This window comes from Mauremys mutica, chromosome 3, assembly GCF_020497125.1.
Source record: "Mauremys mutica isolate MM-2020 ecotype Southern chromosome 3, ASM2049712v1, whole genome shotgun sequence".
Taxonomy (NCBI): domain Eukaryota; kingdom Metazoa; phylum Chordata; order Testudines; family Geoemydidae; genus Mauremys; species Mauremys mutica.
In genome coordinates this window covers 204,497,350-204,515,630 of record NC_059074.1, presented here as the reverse complement: position 1 = coordinate 204,515,630, position 18,281 = coordinate 204,497,350, and the positions used below count along the sequence as shown (strand labels likewise).

Genomic DNA, 18,281 nt, shown 5'->3' with positions numbered 1-18,281 from the left:
ACCTTTAAAGGCAAGCCACCAGGGACATGTGGTTACATCATCTATCCAGTGGGGACAAGAGGAGACTTGCCATGTTACACTGTAAGAAATATAACACGAGTAACTGAATTTTCAGGGCTTTTAAAAAAAATAAACAAAAAACCAGATAACTGATTTTCAGTGCAAAAATAAAAACACTTCCAGTGAATTACACCCCAAATAAAAGATCACATTTCTGCAAGCCCTACTTCACGAGAACCTCTGTGTGGCAATGTGCCGGGGCCACGGTATGGGTTTTACATGCGAAAATGCTTCCTTCACTCCCTGCTATTTCATAGTCTCTCCTGGGCTTAGCACATACTCAGGCTCAGCCGAAAGCCACTGGGCCATAGATCTAGGGAAACTATGGGGTGAAAATAATTGTATAGGCTAATCCCGCCATTGGCTTGAGTTTGCATGCCATCGAGTGGCTCTGAGGCCTAGCAGGATTTCCCACCTCTTCCTGTCCTCATGCCACCCATGTACAGCCCAGATTTTCAGGCTGGGTGATGGACTTTGGCTTAAGTGAACGAACAAAGAGTTAAAAAGCAAGACTAGCAAATCACAAAATGTATTTTGTTAATGTGCTTTGGCAATTGGAGTTTAGTTTTATTTGATAAAACTTCACAGTATGCTAGTAAATATTATGCAGTGTATTTTGTAAAAATGGGAAGTCAAAGGCCCTGAATCGTCAAAGATACTCATGTGCTTAACCTTATTATCTTGAGTATTTATTTTATTTCAGTAGGACTACTCAGGGTGGTAATGTTAAGCACGTGTATAAGTTTACAGGATTGGGACCTTAGTAATATGACAGTTGACGATAGCACCCTGCTGTTCAATATTGGCTCAGAAGTGGGGGGAGACAGCCTTTTTTTGTAGAAATTGTGTGGGGATTAGTGAGGTTCAAATGCTTTACATGCGTAAGACCAAATTCTGCCCTCGGCTACATTTGCACTACTCTGCCACTGTGAGGTCCCTGTAATCATATTTCTACTTTGTGAAATGTTATCGAGTGGTGTTTGATTTCTGTATTTTCACAGCCTGAGGCTAGACAGCTCCTGAAAGAAGTGGGTCCAGCAGGGGAAGGAAAAATTTCATTGGTAGAACAATTGCTTGATGAAGTAAGTTTAAAAAGAAAGTAATTTCTAGTTCAGGTTTTCAAGACACAGATCCAGGCCCATTTTCCATTTACTTCATGAACTTTAGTCCTGCCTTCATGACTTATAATAAGAAAAATAATAAACGTAAACCCACAGAAATTGATCTAAGGGCAGATCACTGCAGTAGAGCTTTTAGGCCTAGATCCTCAAAAGTAGTTAGGCTCTTAACTTCCACTGATTTCAATGGAAATTAGGAGCCTAAGGGAACGTCTACACTAGAAATGCTACAGCGGTACCACAGCAGCTGTGCTGCTATAGCATAGGCACTTACTACAGCAATGGAAGAGGTTCTTCTGTCAGTGTAGTAAATCCACCTCTCCACAATGCGGTAGCTAAGTCAACAGATGAATTCTTCCATTGTCCTAGCAGTGTTACACTGGGGTTTGGAGCAGCTTAATTACATCACACACAGCGTTTTACACAGCCCTAAACGATGTAGTTAAGTCAGCTTAACTTTGTACTGTAGACCAGCCCTAAATATTTTTCAGGCCTTGGGCCTAATTGCCCCCAGTATTAAAGAAAATGAACATTTGAATAAAAACCAAACAGGAAAATCTATTTGCATATATTCTCTTCTAGAATTGATAATGAACAGGTATGAGTTTGCCCTGATCCCACCAAAAGCATTGTAGTAAGGGAAAAAAGTAACCTTTTCTGTAACCATTTTATGGGTTAAGGTCAAATCCTTAGTAGAACTGCTGCAAGCCTGCTCTACGGTAGGGCATGCACCATAACTCTATGGTGATGTACTACACTGTAGAATGCAAGGAGAGTGAGAGCTTTCAGGTGAAAGCAGGTTAGGGAGTTCTCCATTGGCCAAATCCATCATCACAACACTACCACCACCTCTGCCTGGAGCTGTGGCCACAAAGCAGCTGCAATGGGTGGGGAAGCCTTTCACCTTCTCTCCCTCCTAGTTTTTTTTTAAATATGGAGATACACCTATGGAAGGGACCTTGAAAGGTCATCAAGTCCAGTCCCCTGCCTTCAAAGCAGGACCATGTACCACCCCCCCCTCTTTTTTTTTTTCGCCCCAGATCCCTAATGGCCCCCTCAAGGATTGAACTCAACCCTGTGTTTAGCTGGCCAATGCTCAAACCACAGGGATAAATGCTTATCCCTCCCCTGACAAATACATGAAAGTTGAATTTTCCAGGTTTGACTGTTTCTGAATGTTAAAGTAGATTTGAGAGCGACTGTGACAGTACATGTGACAACTAAAGCTGAGTTTGTTCTATTAAATCAGGGGAGGCAAGTTGAGACCTGTATAGATTGTACTAGCTAGTCCTCTTCTGCACATTCCAGGGAGCTGACCCAAACTGCACCAACAGTGAAGACCGACCTGCTTTAACAGTTGCTGTCCTAAACAGACATGATGAAGTGGTTCCAGTTCTTGTCCAGAAAGGTGCTGATATTGACCAGCAGTCAGGACCGTAAGTAAGCAATTTCTATTCAGAATCCTCTATAGAGCTTGACTGGCAGAGGGACTTGAGACTTATATTTCACCAAAAGGGACGAATCTCCTAAAGTGACTGTGAATCAAATTTTCAAAACTAAACAAAACCACCCACACTTGCAAACAGGTAAATCAACAGACAACTCCCCCTTTTATTGCTTCACTTTAGTTGGCCAGCTTTGAAAAGGTGGCCCCATATTTTAGCCCTACAAAGCCTCAATCCTCCTCCTAAGCCTTTCCCCCCTCCTCCATGTTCTCCTACCCCTCTCAAAAAGAAGATAGCCACCTCACCAGAGACAACATTTGTTGGTCCTTGATTTTCCCACCTAGTTTGAGGCAATTGATACACTAGTAGAGATAAAACATTCCTCTAAATAGCCATGACTTCCTTTTTAAATCATAGAAATTAGAGTGCACCCTGTTTTCCTCCCATACAGGCATAACAACACTGCTCTTCATGAGGCAACTTTGCATGGATTAGAAGGAAAGAGATGCATCAAAGTCTTGTTAGGGTAAGTTCTGCTGTTGTGGCATCCAGCGCAGATCTGGGCTATGTGTAATCTATATGCATCACACAGAAGTAATCAGTAACAGGTATGGGCTTCATCCTGCAAGGAGCTGAGTGCCCTCAACTTATGTTGACTTAATAGTGTGCGGTACATGTACAACAGGACCCAGGGCCAGACTCTGATATCATCACTCACATTACAACACGAGTAAGCATCAGAATCTGACTTTGGGATTTATTTTTGAATTATAGTAATTTGAAACAGATTCCTTTTCCAAAGTAGCTTGAGTAGTCTGTTCTTTATTTACAGCTGTAATGCAAACATTAAAAAGAAGAATGAAAAAGGCTTATCAGCATATGACTTGGCACTGAAGACTGGGAATGAGGAAATAATTTCATTGTTTGCTAGTAAGCTTGGACAAGGAATGCTGGACAAACTGACCAAACCCAAGAATATCAGTCTGGCCATGGCTTGATTGTAGCTTTCTTATCCAAGGTGGAGCTGGATGCTATGGATGTTTGGAAGCAAGTGGATTTTTTGTTTTTAAAAAACTGCATCGCCAAGGCTTTTTTTTTTTTTTTTTTTAAACTGACTCCAAGGGGCTTTGAATCAAGCAAGTAGCTGACACCTTTTGATATCAAAATCACAAGTAATCTTCTTATACTTAGAAGAACTACAGGATGGAGCCCCAGGAGAGTAATTGTGCCTTTAAGATTAGGATGCTGTTGGAAATATCTTAAATGGATCATTCACCACTTCTGCAGTGGTGCCCCCTAAGACATCACTTACTGTGATTAACTTATTTCACATTTTAAAATAAAAAAATGAATTATGTGAACTATTCTAATAGGAGAGATTGTTAGACTTCACTACAGAATACTCAGTTTGAGCAGTTAAATAAATCATTGTGCATGAAGTTTCCTTTAGACATTTATTTGTGTGTCAACATGAGAAAATAATTTCAAAGGAGGTTTGCGGAGTCATGTAAGAGATTTAGGAACACAAATTTCAATGGTAGTTGCAGTCCTAAATGCCTTAGGTGATTTTGAAAATCTCCCCCTTTGTTTATAAGTATACATCCCTTTGATCCTTGCATGAAAGGGACCTGAACTACTACCACCGCCCAGGCACAAAGAGGAAACTCTAGAGAACATATATACAAGCCAGACACTACACAAGGCAAGTCGCAGGGGCCTAGGAGACCAGCTTCTCAATATCACGACGTGCATGCTCTGATTCTTCCTTAAATGCCGTCACTTTCTGAGAGATTTGCTTTTTCTGGAAAGATCAAAAATAAAATTCCTTCAGCTTACTACAGGCAGTATCATGCTCAGCTTGGTGAGAAAGGACAAGGTACTACAGCTCAGCACTCCCCCGCCCCAGGCTGCAAGGTGACATGCTGGCTGGCCCAACACATGTCAGAGGGGAGAGTAATGAAGAAGTGTCTCATTGGCAAGGAACCCAACTACCCAGGAGGCTACCTAACAGGTCCTAGGACTGGAGGCTACATTAGCCTTTAGGATTAGAGGACCTAAAACACCCCAATTCTGAGCTGTACGTACAATCATGTTTCTCATTCGTTCCTTGTCCAGTTTCAGGAATTCCTGCAGTGTCAGGTCAACAGGGTTCTTACGGAGGGAGAGAAAAGCGCAGCCAGAGGAGTGTTTCCTGTGCTCATCTCTAGGAAAGGGAGACCAGGCTCATGTTAAAGGTACACAACTGTACTCCAGTGCAAAGCATTTCAGTAGTTACTTGCTTTCACCCCATCCTCTACTACAGCAGTTCTCAAACTGGAGTCCTTAGAGACTGCCCAGGAGGCCCACAAAATGTTATGAGCAGAGGCATGTGGGGTCCTGCTCATGGAGTCAATGGTTTGAGGCAACCCCTTCTGATGGCAGGGGGAGCCCTCAAAATGTTCACGGGCCCAGGGAGGGAGCACCACCTCCACCTCACCTGTCTGGGCTGGGGGAGCAGGGGTACAACACCAAAAATTGCAGTGTCACTGCAAAAGAGAGATCTCCCCCACCATCAGAAGGAGTTGCCTCACAGCCACTGACTGCATGAGCAGGCAACAGCTAGCCAAGGAGAGACACCACTGCTCTGCCCTGCTACATCAGGTAGCAGGGCCAAATGGAAGGCAGAAATCTGGCAGGGCACATCTGCAGGCCCCCCCATTGCCTCTGGATAGAGGCTGCAGTAAGAAGCAGGCACACCCATCTCACATATCTGTAAGGACTTATACTTTTTTTCATAAAGCATTGCCAACAGTACATGTTCATATGAAGTACACACATACTTTTGTCAATCCGTTTATCAGTTGGGAGTCCATGATGAACACTGCATTTGAAAAGGGGGCTGTCAACAAAAAGAGTTTGAGAACCTCTGCTCTACCGTATATCCACTATTCGCAGAACCACAAGTGAGTCACTCCCCAATCCCACACCCTGCGATACTGAGAGATACCAGCACACTGGTATTTTACTAAAACACTCCACCCTTGAGGTTCAGCTGGCATTTCAATCCTAAAGTACTTTCCTCACTCTCAGCCATTTCAGTCTCCTCAGGGCTCAGTCCCCAGTCCCAAACCCATAGCAGCTGGGCTATGGGTTCAGGAAACTATTTAAAAGGAGCCTAGTCCTCTGTTGGGATTTCTATTAAGAAAAGTAGAACATAACTATCTCTCACTTGGCATGAGTGAAGAACAAGGTCCTGGAGGAGGTTAAAGATAGGAGCGTTCCAGTTGCTGATCAGTGATGTGCTGTCTTGAATAGTATGGTACTCTGGCTTCACGCCCATATTTAGCTGACCTCTGTGTTTCTGACTTTCACACACTCCCAGAGGGGGAAGCTACTGTGAGTCCTACAGTGGAACTCCTTCCATGGAGGTCCAATAGACTGGCTCCACTCCTGAGTGAAAATTCAGGTTACTTACTGAGGACACAGAGGACATCAGTTTTCCTCCTGATACTTAAAAGAACATTGGGTCCAGCTACCAAAGCAGCCCTGGGGCAGCAGAGGCTCCTTGTTCTCCTCTGAGGAGCATAAATTCAATACATAATCCTGCATTTGTGCAATAATCAGGGGATAACTCACCCAGGAGGCACATGCTGGGTAGGTTCAGTGATGCATAGTTAGACAGTAGTTGACAATGTACCACACATTGCCAAGAAAATGAAGGCTGCCATGGGGCTTTTTGGCATCCTGGTTTGCAGGGGTCTATTCTCCCCTATTACAGGCAGCCCCCGGGGGCAGAGTGCAGGGCTATTGTGGCCCCCAGGGACTGGGGTACTTACACGGGGTCATCCTCAGGCTCCCAGCCTTCCAGCTCCTTGAAGCAGAAGAAGCACTGCACCACATCGGGCCCGTTCTCGCTGGGGCAGTGGATGAATCCGGCTGCTGCCATCTGGAGCGGGGGAGGGGGGGAGAGAAAGACGGGATCAGCGAGACCGCCCAGCTCCTTCCCGCTGGGGCTGGCGGCGGGCAGAGCAGGGGCCCGGGAGGAGGGGGTGCCCCAGTCCCGCAGGCTCGGGGGGGCCGGAGGAGGAGTGCGGGGGGCCTGGGGCTCAGTGCGCCGGGGAACCGGGCCAGCCTCCGCGCCCCGCCAGGCCCCGGCTCCCAGCCTCACCCGCTCCGGGGTGCAGGCGCAGTCCTCGGTGAAGGGCCAGCTACGGTAGGTGGCCAGGCGGGTCTCGCTGAGGTAGAGCCGCCACTCGACGGGCAAGAGCGCGGCGACGGCCGCGGGGCGCTTCATCTTCAAATCCTGGCGGGGGCGGCGCGCGGGGGCTGCCGGGACTGGGCGCGGCATGGCCGCGCGCGCGCGCGCGGGGCACCCTGGGAACTGTCGTTTTGGGCTGGCCGCGCGGGCTGGGCCGTTATAGCGGCTGCCCCTCGGGTGTGAATAGCGCGTCACAGAGAGACGGGGCGGGAGTGTTGGCGGCCGGGGATATAGAGATAGATGGGGGGGGGGGGTGGACGTGAGGGAGGCGCTATGGGGACATCGAGGCCATGAGGGTTGCGGGGGGTGTTTAGATGAGAGAGTGACCGTGGGGGGTGTCAGAGCTGTGGGGTTGTTGACCTGAGGGAGGGGCTGTGGGAGGGCAGGGGGGATGTGGGAGTGTTGACCTGTGGGAGGGGCAGGGGGGATGTGGGGGGTGTCAGGGCTGTGGGGTTGTTAGCCTGAGGGAGAGGCTGTGGGAGGGGCAGGGGGGATGTGGGGGGTGTCAGGGCTGTGGGGTTGTTAGCCTGAGGGAGGGGCAGGGGGGATGTGGGGGGTGTCAGGGCTGTGGGGTTGTTAGCCTGAGGGAGGGGCTGTGGGAGGGGCTGTGGGGATGTGGGGGGTGTCAGGGCTGTGGAAGAAGTGTTGACCTGAGGGAGGGGCTGTGGGGGAAGATGTTGGGGCCATGGGGGATATTAGGGGTGTCAGGGTTGTGGGGTTGTTGACAAGTGTCCGGGCAGGGGCTGAGGCACTCTGCCCTGAGTGGTGGTGTTGCCCTGCTTTGCCCCAGCCCTGCTGTGTGGTAGTTGGGGGAGCAGGACAGAGCTCACCCCATTCTGGGAACGGCATGAGCAGTGATACAGGTGGTGAATTGCAACTCCCACCCGTCAGTCTGAGCCTGTAACTAGAAAAGGAATGTCTGGAGTCAAAGAAGATGGGTTTGGGTCTGTGCTGGGAGCAGAGATTGGGCCCTTACAGGGAACAGACACAAACAGGTGAACGCTCAGTTGATCCAGGTTTGACTGCTTCTTGCGTTTTACTGAGCACTATTATTAGTTGTATTACCATCATGCCTAGGAGCCCGTTACAAACCAGGACCTCATTATGTTTGGCACTGTACAAACAAAAAGACAGTCCCCACCCCAAGAGGTTTATAATCTAAGCATGAAAGCCAGTTTTGTTTACTGCTACCTAAAGATGAAAATGTTATATTATAATTGAGGCGGGCTTGACACCCTTGTATAGCTTGTAGTTAGTAGTCTCCCTCTTCTATACAGTCCAGGGAGCTAATCCCAACTGCATCAACAATAAAGACTGACCTCAGACCACAGAAGTCAGGGAGGGTGCGGGGGGTGGAATTGTGGCCCGTTTGGGGAAAGGTTGCTGATAAGCTGGCATCCTGACTGAAGCTTGATTAATATTCTCAGGTATATGATGGTTGTGCTAAAGATGAGGTGTGTCTCTGATTTGGGGAAGTTGGGATATATATTTCTGTTAGTCTTAACTTATTTCCTTCTGTTAGGTATGCTACGCACAGAGCAACCTTATCTGATGCACAACGTGGTGCTTTTGTGTATTAATTAATATGTGCTGGCTCCCACAGAGTAACACTACAAAAGATGGTGGTGTTGCTACTGGTTTTAAAAAGAACAATACAAGCTGTAGCTGTCCAAGTGTAATAACTGCCTGCTAAGATCAGTACTGAATTTGCATAGTAAATTAGCTCTGACCGGAATGTTCTGCTTAACTCCTTATTTAATGTGAAAAGCAAACTTTTATGGAAAATATGCTGTAACTTTAATAACAGGTATTATGAGGTACTCAATCCCTTAGGCTAATCCTTAACAACTCAGTCCAAAGGGAATTCTGTTTTGTGAATGTTTACCACAATTGGCAGATGAATAACAGCCTCTGTGTGGGTGTCTGCAATTCACAGGAAATCAAAGGTTATGCTGTCTCTTTTTTCAGGGAGTTAGTCAAACCCTGTTTCTCAGTTCCACTTAAACTCATTATAAATACACCTAGATATTACACAACTATCTTCATGAAAACTTTCAATGTCATTTACATGATGTTTGTTCTGGATCATCTCAGGATTTTATGGCTGCCATCACGTCATGTAGGCAGTTGCCATCTTTACTTAGTGTTGGACACACTCAAGTAGGGTGAAATCCTGGCCCCTTTGAAATCAATGGCAAAACTCCCATTGCCTTCATAAGGCCAATAATGTTTGGCTCCAGCCTGAAAGTTGATCAGGAAAATATTATTTCTTTGTCATGGGCAGACGGTTGTCTTTTTTATTCTGTCAGGGCAATGAACCTTTTTTGCTGGTTCTGTTTCCAGATTGCCATGAGGGAGAATACTGTTCAGTTGAATGACTGCTCTATCAGTGGTGTGGTAAGATTTTATAGTGATCTGTTGTCTTCTGCTATTGCTACCATGGGCTTCAGACACTTTCTATACTAGCTGCTTCTTCATAAGTCATGATGGTAGACTGATTCCCTGCAACGGAGGAGAGAGAGGTAGAAGTCTTGTGGTGAGTCTGACTGATCTACAGAATAAAGAACTTTTGATGTTCAAAACTCTATGGTTGCAGGTTACCACAACAGACGGGACCATTGTGATCATCTAATCTGACCTGCTGCATAACACAGGCCTTAATTAAGTTTTTGAACTAGAGCCTATCTTTTAGAAATATATTCCATTTTAAAGTTTTCCAGTGATGGAGAATCCACTACAATCCCTGGCAAGTTGTTCCAATGGTTATTACCCTGTTAAATTTGTACCTTATTTTTACTCTTAATTTGTCTAGCTTCGGCTTCTAGCCACTGGATCTTGTTATGGTGAAGGGGAAAAAAGATGCCTTCCTTCACCATTATAGTGTCCACAGTTACACGCTGCAGAACTCTTCCAGGTGATTAAAAGGTTGGTTAATCATGTCTCCATTTGATATGGGGGGGGTTGATTTTTTTCTCACTGGGAAGAATGTTCATGTTACACTGCAGATAATAGCTCATGGTGGATCTGAGTGATATCTCCTGCTGCTGCTGAAACAGAGCAGTGTCTCAGGGGGACAAATGCCAAGTAGTGTGTACATTTCAGCTAGAGCTGCTCATTGATGCTGGGGAGGGCCTTGAGGCAGATGCACAAGGGAGCACTGTTGCTCAGTCTTTAGAATTTTTGAGTACTTGATTATTTGACCGTATAATTGTATTATTGATGCCTAAATGACCATTTTTCTGAGCAAGTACCCAGGTTGTGCCTGCAGTTACAATGATTGCATACAAATATAGAAGTGCAACTAGGTACACATTTTTACTTATGGACTTTGAGTCTTCATGTTTAAAAACCTGTTCCGTAGTGTGTGCATAATTCATAGTGCACTGAACTTGCAAATTAATATTATAGCCAGGTAGTACCATGTGTCTAAGAATAAGGAGCCCTTGATTGTTTCTCCTTAAGCGGAGTATCTGGTATCCAGCCCAAATTTTCAGAAATATTCACTAATTTTGGGTGCCTCAATATTTGGGTGCCCAACTTGAGACCCAAGGGCCAGGATTTTTGGAGGTGTAGCACAACTGGCTTCAGATGGAGCTGTGGGCATGTTTAGCACATCTGAAAATCAGACTATAGGTGTCTCAAAACATGTATTGAAAATCAGAGATTACTGCTGAAAATGTAGGCCTTAACTTTGAATAAAATTATTTATTTCTGCAAAGAAATCAAAACTACTTAGTCCTTCCCCCCTCCCCCCGCCTGTGTCAGAAAGAGTATGTCTGTAATCCAGATTCTCAACATTCATTCCTGTGGATGGAAATAGATCTACTTTAAAGCAGGCTGCACTGTTTTTTAACTTAGATGTCAATCACATGGAAGAAAATGCCTTGTTTGTCTCCCCCCAAATCGTGAGTGAATGATGGCACAATCAAGGTTTGGAATTATTCTACTTACGAGCTGGCCATTCTGCTGTGGCGGGAGAGAGGGTCCTCTGGTATGCTATTACTTGGCTAATGCATTGACATTTCAGGTAGATTGTGCTTTTGGCATAGAACCCATTGCAGTAATTGTGGATATTTCCTCATCTATGAGCTTCAGCAGCTCTTCACTGCAGTTAGCCCAGGTGATCAGCAGTTGGGTTAGCCTAGCGGATGTGTGAGTGGCCACACTGCAAAGCCATACCCAAGTTACTGCACCCTCATTGGTGCTACGTTCACCCATGTGTGTCACCAGGACTGCCCATGGTTCTTTGTGCTGCAGTAAGGTCAGCTGCTCTTTTATTCTTTCCCAGTGAATTGTGTGAGAACCTGTCTGTCCTTTTGAGAACATGGAGTGGGAAGGCATTGGAGAACTGTCTGCACTAAAGTGGTTTACCCTGTGTCCTCACTCCAAAGTGGGCTGGTTGCCAGCCCAAGTGAAAGTGGAACCTGGCCTTTAATGAACATCCCCAGCTGTGTCAGATTGAAAGTATAACTAAATTTGTATGAGGAATTTCTGGGTGGTCAGGAAGAGGGTTAGAGAGCCAGCACCAAGTAAGAGCCTGGACTAATTCTGCAGTGAAGATATGTACCCTTTGAGGGTAGTCTCTGAGTCTGTGCTCCTTCAGGCTTCAGTTTTTGTGCTGATTATGCAGGCCTCATATTTTTCCCATATAAACTTGTTTTCCAGCTTCAGAAACAGCAAAGATGGAGAAGTTCTTAAAGGGCAGCTCCGATCTGAAAAGCAACTATGTAAAAGTGGTGCTATCTTACTTAAAAACATGTTCCCATTTATAGTCAAAGCTTCTGACCTTACTAACTAAATAAGTTTGCTACTTTTTATTCCTGTAAACATTCCAGAGCCAAGAGAGTAAACTGGATTGTATTTTGGTTTGTGCATCATCAGTAGAACAATTAGCTAAGTTTTGACTGCAGAATTTTTATGGTTGGTAATACATGAGCCAGAAAAAAAAACAACCTCGACTTTCAGATGCCAGGCTGAGTCTGCAGGACTGGCAGTTAAAAATCCATTGTTTTACTTGTAAACTGAACCAGTTTGGTCAGGAAATTATGGAGACATATCAGACATGGAATCTCCCCCAAGTGGTCATTACAATGTCACTTCCACAGTAGTCACAATCTAAGGAAAGCTTGCTTTGTAGGCTGGGATTATGGTGGGGTGCTAGGGTTGTTGTCCCTTCTTGATGTTACAGGAAAAATTACGTAAAATCTGGTGTATTCATTATGAAAGTGTGGTGAGGTTCAGTGGGCAGCAGCCTGGCACACACGAACATTGAAGTTTCTTAGTTCTCTTGAAAGGACAAGGGAAGCCAGGTGGGGTTTAGTGGTCACATTATGAGGCCTGGTTGATGTTGATGCCGCCCCACATACCCCTGTGGGGGGTGGGTGGGTGGGTGTGTGCGTGCGCTTAATACCACAAAGACAGCATTCAGGGATGCCTGCTGCCAGGTAAACCCAAAGAGTGCCATTTTTTAATATCATGAACAGGGCTTAGACCCAGAACTTTCTGATTGGCCATCCAAGCTTTTATACTTATCAGTCATCAAGATACAAGTATCATCTGAGTCAACAGCATCTGTGTTTCAATACACGTGGAAAGGTTTCTCTTGGAATATCATGATAAATCCCATCCCTTACAAGTGAATAAAAAGATGCTACTATAATCTTATAGTAGCAAGAATCCACAATAATTGAGAATGATTACTGTGATCCCACTTTAAGATCTGAATAGAACTGTGTGACTTAAGTCTCCTAAAGAGGTTTTCTTCCTGTCTACTTCAAATGGATGCAGTGATCTGATGACAGTACAAAACTTGAACATGTTTCATTTTAACACCCCTTACAAACTAAACATTAACAATTTGTAATTGTATTCTCGGGAGAGAGGACAAAGTCTCCTGACAACTGTATTTACCTCCAGGCCAGGCAATAAACTAGCTGAGAACATTTTTTTGTTACTAGGTGAGAACCTGGCTTACTCAGTTAGGAATAGATGAGCTCCTGTAAACATTGTTCTTATAAATACATTATACACCACAGAAAATATTACAAAGGAAAATAGTCATTAAGAAAATGTAGTACAAATCATATGGAGGCAGTGTTATCTGGTGGGTGGAGCAGTGAACTCCATTAGTTAAAACAGTGCAACTTCTAAACGTGACTTCTATGTGACAACAGTTGTATGTGCAACTATAAAAGCGAGCAGTCTTATTTTGGTTAGCTTCAGTCAATAAGTAATTGACTGAAGCCATACCAAAATAAGAGTGTCCACAAAGACTTTTGCACTGGTTTAACTAAGTTGATTTAACAGCACATTTTTAATTAAACTGGTGCAACATCTGTGTACAGACAAGTCCTAAGTATTTTTACAGAGCCCAGCATAATGGGACTGCTGTCTCAGCTGGCACCTCTAATGCTACTGCAATAGAAATAATATCAAATCCAGAAATAACATGGACTATTAAAAGCATATCTAGGGCAAAGTTTAACATTTTTGACCAACATTTTTAAATGACTAACACGAAGAAAAAGAAGAATTTTATACAGCTGGGATGAAGAACTTTTCACAGCACTTTGCACAATTGTATGCTTATCTCTCTGGGGAAAGCTAATTACTTTTATTCAATATAAAAAGACATAGTGCTTGTACCAGCAACCACTGCTGCAGGTCAAGTTGCAAAGCACTTCCTTTGTAACTCAAAATGCAGCCAAAAGTCAGAAAATACAAATGTTAGGGTTAATCGTGCTACTTATGTGTATGCATCAAATTAGCCTTTAAATACACGCTCATATGTTATTTTAGATTTGTGAGTATCTAAGGCTGTAAGGAAAATGGTATTTGAAATCCTATGTGATCACATGACTAAAAATCCCATTGTAAATGCCTACATGCAAAATGATAGAATGAAAGTTGCATGTTAAACCTTAACTTTCTCATTTCCTGACTTTGGAGTGCTTCCTTGTGGAACCTTAACTATACATTATCTTAGTGTTTTACACCAAGGTTGAAATGTTCAAAGCCGACTGGGGCATTTAGCCACATAACTTAATGGTATTTGTGGGGCAGAATCACCTAGTTGGCTTTGAAAATATCAATGATAGGTGCACTGTACGGGCCTAATCATGCAAGCCCTTTCTCCCATGAGTAAGGACTGGTGAATAAGAATTTTGTGGCTCAAGTCCTAAGGCCTTATCTATACAGCAACATCTCATGGAATTTGTAACCAGTTAATAGTGTGGCTGGCTCTAAACACGATTTGTGTGACAGCAGAGAGCATGGCTAACGTTCTGTGTAGCCATCATGTGTTCATGGTGTTTTGCTCCTCACAGGCCTATGCTGCCACAGGGTTGTCTCTGTAAGCAGTTCAGCATGCTGCTTTTGTGCAGTATGGACAGGTCCCCTAACTGCCTGCGTAATGGGTTTGGACAGTCATCCTTCTTTGCCCCAGCTCTCTGTAGTAGGACATCCCAGAGCACATTACTGGTGATGTTCTGTGTTTGTCCTTAGGCCATTCAGTCCTTCCTACAGCAGAACGAAAACAGGCACAAATCCAGTTTTGGGGGGAAAGGAGGAAACATTTTTTTGTGTCAGGTTGATATATTTTTTTAAATGACAGCTATTAGAAGCTGCACATTGGTTTGGAATATTACTAGTCTTGGTGGAAAGGGATGAGTGACCATCATGCACGTGAGGTGGGTGATGCACTTTATCCTGTTAGTCTGCAAACAGTCAGAATGCTCCACCATGTATGTTTGTACTTGTGTAAAGTACATGTACACACCAGGGACGTAGCATTATATCAGGGGTTCTCAAACTGGGGGTCAGGAGCCCTCAGGGGGTCATGAGGTTATTACATAGGGGGTTGCAAGCTGTCAGCCTCCACCCCAAGCCCCCCTTTGCCTCCAGCATTTATAATGGCGGTAAATATATGAAAGAGCACTCAGAGGCTTGCTATGTGAAAGGGGTCACTGGTACAGAAGTTTGAGAACCACTGCAGTATATGTACCAGACTTTGCCAGTTCCCAGCCTTGTTTGTCTGAAGAATAATCAGATTCCTCTGTCAAGTGAGGTGCCAAGCATGATTTTGCCCAAATTATTTACTGCTCAAAGAATTATAAAACAATCTCTTTTGCCTACCCTGCTCATCTTATATTGCAGATCTAGATTCAAGATGACCCAAATGACATAGGCAGCTTCCATATCATGTAATATTAACATACACACGTAAGGCCACTTAGAAAGATTGATTTTTCTCCTGTAGGAGGAAGGTGAAATTTGGTTATTAGTCACAAAGGTAAGTTTGCTCAGCTGAATTTGGCTGTAATAAGGTGCTGGTTTAGCAACTGGAATTGCACAGTCATTCTAGGGCTCAGTGGAGCTGCAACTGTAATTCAAATTGATGGGGTGTTGGTTTTCTAATCAGTGATAAGATTGCTTGGCAGTCAAATGGCTGAGGCACAAAGGAAAGGAAAGCTCAGTAGTGAATAGCATGTGTTACCTACACTCTACCAGAGGGCTCTAGCTATTCCAGAGAAAGCCAGCTGCCCCATGGAGATTTGTGTGGGTGCTTGTTTTCATACTAATGGTCTTGAACGGCAAAGAGCCATTTGGAAGTTCAGGGTTCTGGGTCCCTTTTCCATTTATGTAAGGCCTTTTCTACACTACAAAGTTTTGTCAGCCAAAGCTGTCTTTGGCCGAAAAAACAGGGGACGTGACACACTACAAAGCTACTTTCGGTGTCAAAACTCTGCTGTTTTCCCAACAAATAAAACTACCTCCATGAGAGGCATAGAGCTTTTTGTAGCAAAATTAAAGTGACAAAGCATCAGCACAGACACTGCTGTTTGTATTGTCGACATAACTGGCTTCCACCAGTATCCCACAATGCCTGGGGTGACCGCTCTACTCACTGTTTTGATCTCTGCTGCCCTGCAGGCATGTGCCCCTCCAGAGCTCTGGAAAGTATGACAGCTGACTCTGCTGCTCCCTTTGGGGAACAAAGAGCAAATCATTAATGGGGAATGCTGCTGTTCTGCCCTGCACTAGGAACACAGGGGCAGGCAGACAGCTGCTGCAGGGAGCGGGGGGGGGGGGGGGTAAGAAGGGGGGGTGGACTGCTGTGCTGCATTGACATTCCTCAGCATGGGGAGCTGAGCTGAGCTCACAGAGCTGCTCAGGATGCGGCTATAGGAGAACTCTGAGGGAATCACGGAACCATAGGTACACAGACAGTCAGAGCGGGCTGTTTCAGGAGAGACTGCTGTGCCATGCAAAGCTAGGGGATGACATGGAGGGGGGTTCCCCTCACCCTGCCTCAGGGTAGGTCGGTCTGTCAGCCTGCTGTCTCCCCCACCCCAGACAAACTGCTCTCCTCTCCCTCCCCCACCACACACCAGTTGAAAAGTGGCTGGCAATCTACTAGGATGCCCCTGGAAGGATGGGATTGAGAAACCTGCATCATGTGACGCTGTAGCTGCCCCATGAACCACTGCAAACCCTTCCCAAAGCACCTTGTGGCCAGCTGCATAGTGGGATGGCTACCCACAGTGCACTGCTCTCTGTGTCTGATGCAAGAGTTGTGTTGGCAGAGTGCATCCACACTAACAAGGAGCTAGTGTGGACATGCAACAGCAGCTTTAATTAAAGTGCTTTAATTAAGGCAGCATAACTTTTATGGACAAATTTTTATAGTGTAGACAAGGCCTAAGATGGATTCAATGTGTGAGAGGACAGGGGCTTATTTTGAGGACAGGAAATTGGAATCACTCCATAGTACAACCATAGCTGGTGGCTGGGGAGACAAATGGTTAACATTCTGGGATGTAAAACTTCCTTTTTTTACCTCTTCAGGTGGGTCCTCTGATGACAAAGAATCCCCCCTTTGGACTCCCGCCCCCTCAAAGGCCTCATGTTGTGGTGACAGGCTGTGCACAGCTCCCTTGGAACCCATCAAAACTGCACCATAGAGAAGGAAGTGCTTCCCCGGGACTGGACATGCTGCCTCCTCAATGCTGCCAGCCTAGGGCCCTGACCCTGATCTCCCATAGTGCTCCATTATAGAGCCCAGCCCATCATCTCTAAAGGAAACTTCAGTTTAATCAGCTTTTCTGCATTCTCCCTGGTTAGCTGATAAAACAGAAGCAGCTGAATATTGAGACATTATAGCAGTTTGAGTCACAAGTGAAAACAAACTCCATATCCTATAGAGCCATGAATCCAAACTTACCCTGAACAGGTACAACATGAGCAGCATGGCTCCACCCACCTACTTTAGACTCAACTGGGACGGACTTTCATGGGGCTCGAGGGTGCTTCCATTTCCATGACCATTAAGTGCCAGTGGTGTCTTGCTAGACTGCCTGCAAGAGCAAGTTTACTGCCAGTTCTGGTGGCATCCTGCTTTCACACCAGAAGAACATTATGATGCAATATGAGACCCAAATTACCAAAGGGGCCTTAACAAGGTAGCACTTTGTGAATGGGACTTTGTGTATGCATAGGCAGCACAATAGCACACTGCAGAGAGTATATTCATCATGGTAATCAGGTATCTCATTTTAACCCTACAGTTCTGAGAGTACAGTAAACTGTAGGAACCAGGGGCAGAATTTAGACAGCTAACTGGCTGACTTTACATGAACTAGCAATATTTGCAAGTCAGAGAATGTAGCCATCTCTGTATTACCACCTATGCCTACACTTCACTTGCCTACAAAACTGCAGAGGAATCTATTTTACGTATTTGTCCTCTATTGGCATGGTGTCTGAACACTTCACAATTGTTAATATATTTTGCTTACCACCACCCCGGTGAGGTATGGAAGTGCCACTACCCCCATTTTACAGATGCGGAACTGAGGCGCAGAGAGGCTAGGTGACTTGCTCACAATCAGACCGTGAGTCTGTGGTAGAGCAGGGAACTGAAGCTGGATGATCTTCAAGTCCTAGGCTAGTGCCCTAATCACTGGCCCATCCTTCCTCTCTAGGACAGGGTGCAGTTGTGCACGTACAAAATTAAGGGCCTCTTAAAAATCTCACTGCATATTTTGTCTTAAAATCCAAAGAATCATTTCATTCCCATGGTTTATTTAAGATACTGTTTGATTTCATCATAATCAAACACTTCTTATGTTGTCTTCTGGAGAATGTGGAAAGGGCCTGTTAAGGCAAGATCCTCTATGGCCTTTATGCAGTTGTGCAATAGAGGGAAGTGTAAGGAGCCTGAGCCCTCCCCCCCCACACACATACCCTGCTTGGCTTGTTGCTCTGTCCCTACTCTCCTGGGGGTACATGGTGCCCTGGAGGGAGTGAGGAGCGGTGTAGCCACAGAATCTCCCATGTACAGACCGCGAAAAACATGCTGTACTAATGAATGAAAGTCTGTAGCAGGATGCGTGTTTCCGCTGCACACTGGGGAGTTCCACA

At 45.1% G+C, this 18,281-nt stretch overlaps 2 protein-coding genes and 2 long non-coding RNA genes across 11 annotated transcripts in view; 2 read left to right on the top strand and 2 right to left on the bottom strand.

The window, feature by feature from the left end:
• The window catches only part of DZANK1 (double zinc ribbon and ankyrin repeat domains 1), a 38,466-nt gene extending 34,845 nt beyond the window's left edge, over positions 1-3,621 (top strand). For all 6 annotated transcript variants that reach the window (XM_045010520.1, XM_045010522.1, XM_045010521.1 and 3 more), the window contains 4 exons: positions 1,062-1,142; positions 2,487-2,614; positions 3,075-3,149; positions 3,456-3,621. In XM_045010520.1, the coding sequence (XP_044866455.1) occupies positions 1,062-1,142; positions 2,487-2,614; positions 3,075-3,149; positions 3,456-3,621 (450 nt within the window). The remainder of the gene's footprint in view (positions 1-1,061; positions 1,143-2,486; positions 2,615-3,074; positions 3,150-3,455) is intronic.
• Positions 3,622-4,282: 661 nt separating this feature from the next.
• BIRC5 (baculoviral IAP repeat containing 5) lies at positions 4,283-6,977 on the bottom strand. The gene is made up of 4 exons (XM_045010529.1): positions 6,771-6,977; positions 6,439-6,548; positions 4,709-4,826; positions 4,283-4,424 (listed from the first exon to the last, which is right to left on the bottom strand). Exons 1-4 carry the CDS (start codon positions 6,948-6,950, stop codon positions 4,341-4,343), a joined length of 492 nt encoding a protein of 163 aa, XP_044866464.1. The 5' UTR covers positions 6,951-6,977; the 3' UTR covers positions 4,283-4,340.
• Positions 6,978-7,525: 548 nt separating this feature from the next.
• LOC123366789 lies at positions 7,526-17,089 on the top strand. Of its 3 annotated transcripts, none has more exons than XR_006578187.1 (4): positions 7,526-7,855; positions 9,170-9,257; positions 9,673-9,785; positions 16,707-17,089. It is a non-coding gene; the product is annotated as an uncharacterized LOC123366789 (long non-coding RNA). The 3 variants fall into 3 exon arrangements; XR_006578189.1 differs by having other exon boundaries at positions 7,527-7,855; positions 9,204-9,257; XR_006578188.1 differs by having other exon boundaries at positions 9,204-9,785.
• LOC123366790 lies at positions 9,225-17,208 on the bottom strand. The gene is made up of 3 exons (XR_006578190.1): positions 17,083-17,208; positions 15,767-15,843; positions 9,225-9,362 (listed from the first exon to the last, which is right to left on the bottom strand). It is a non-coding gene; the product is annotated as an uncharacterized LOC123366790 (long non-coding RNA).
• Positions 17,209-18,281: the final 1,073 nt, after the last annotated feature.

Bases quoted from the DNA above. Each gene is read 5' to 3' on its own strand.
- BIRC5 (XM_045010529.1), bottom strand. From the start codon at position 6,950: ATGCCGCGCCCAGTCCCGGCAGCCCCCGCGCGCCGCCCCCGCCAGGAT. The intron at 6,549-6,770 runs GTGAGGCTGGGA...CCCCCGCTCCAG, and splicing joins GCGCCTGCACCCCGGAGCGG to ATGGCAGCAGCCGGATTCAT. The intron at 4,827-6,438 runs GTAAGTACCCCA...TCCCTTTCCTAG, and splicing joins GAGCCTGAGGATGACCCCGT to AGATGAGCACAGGAAACACT.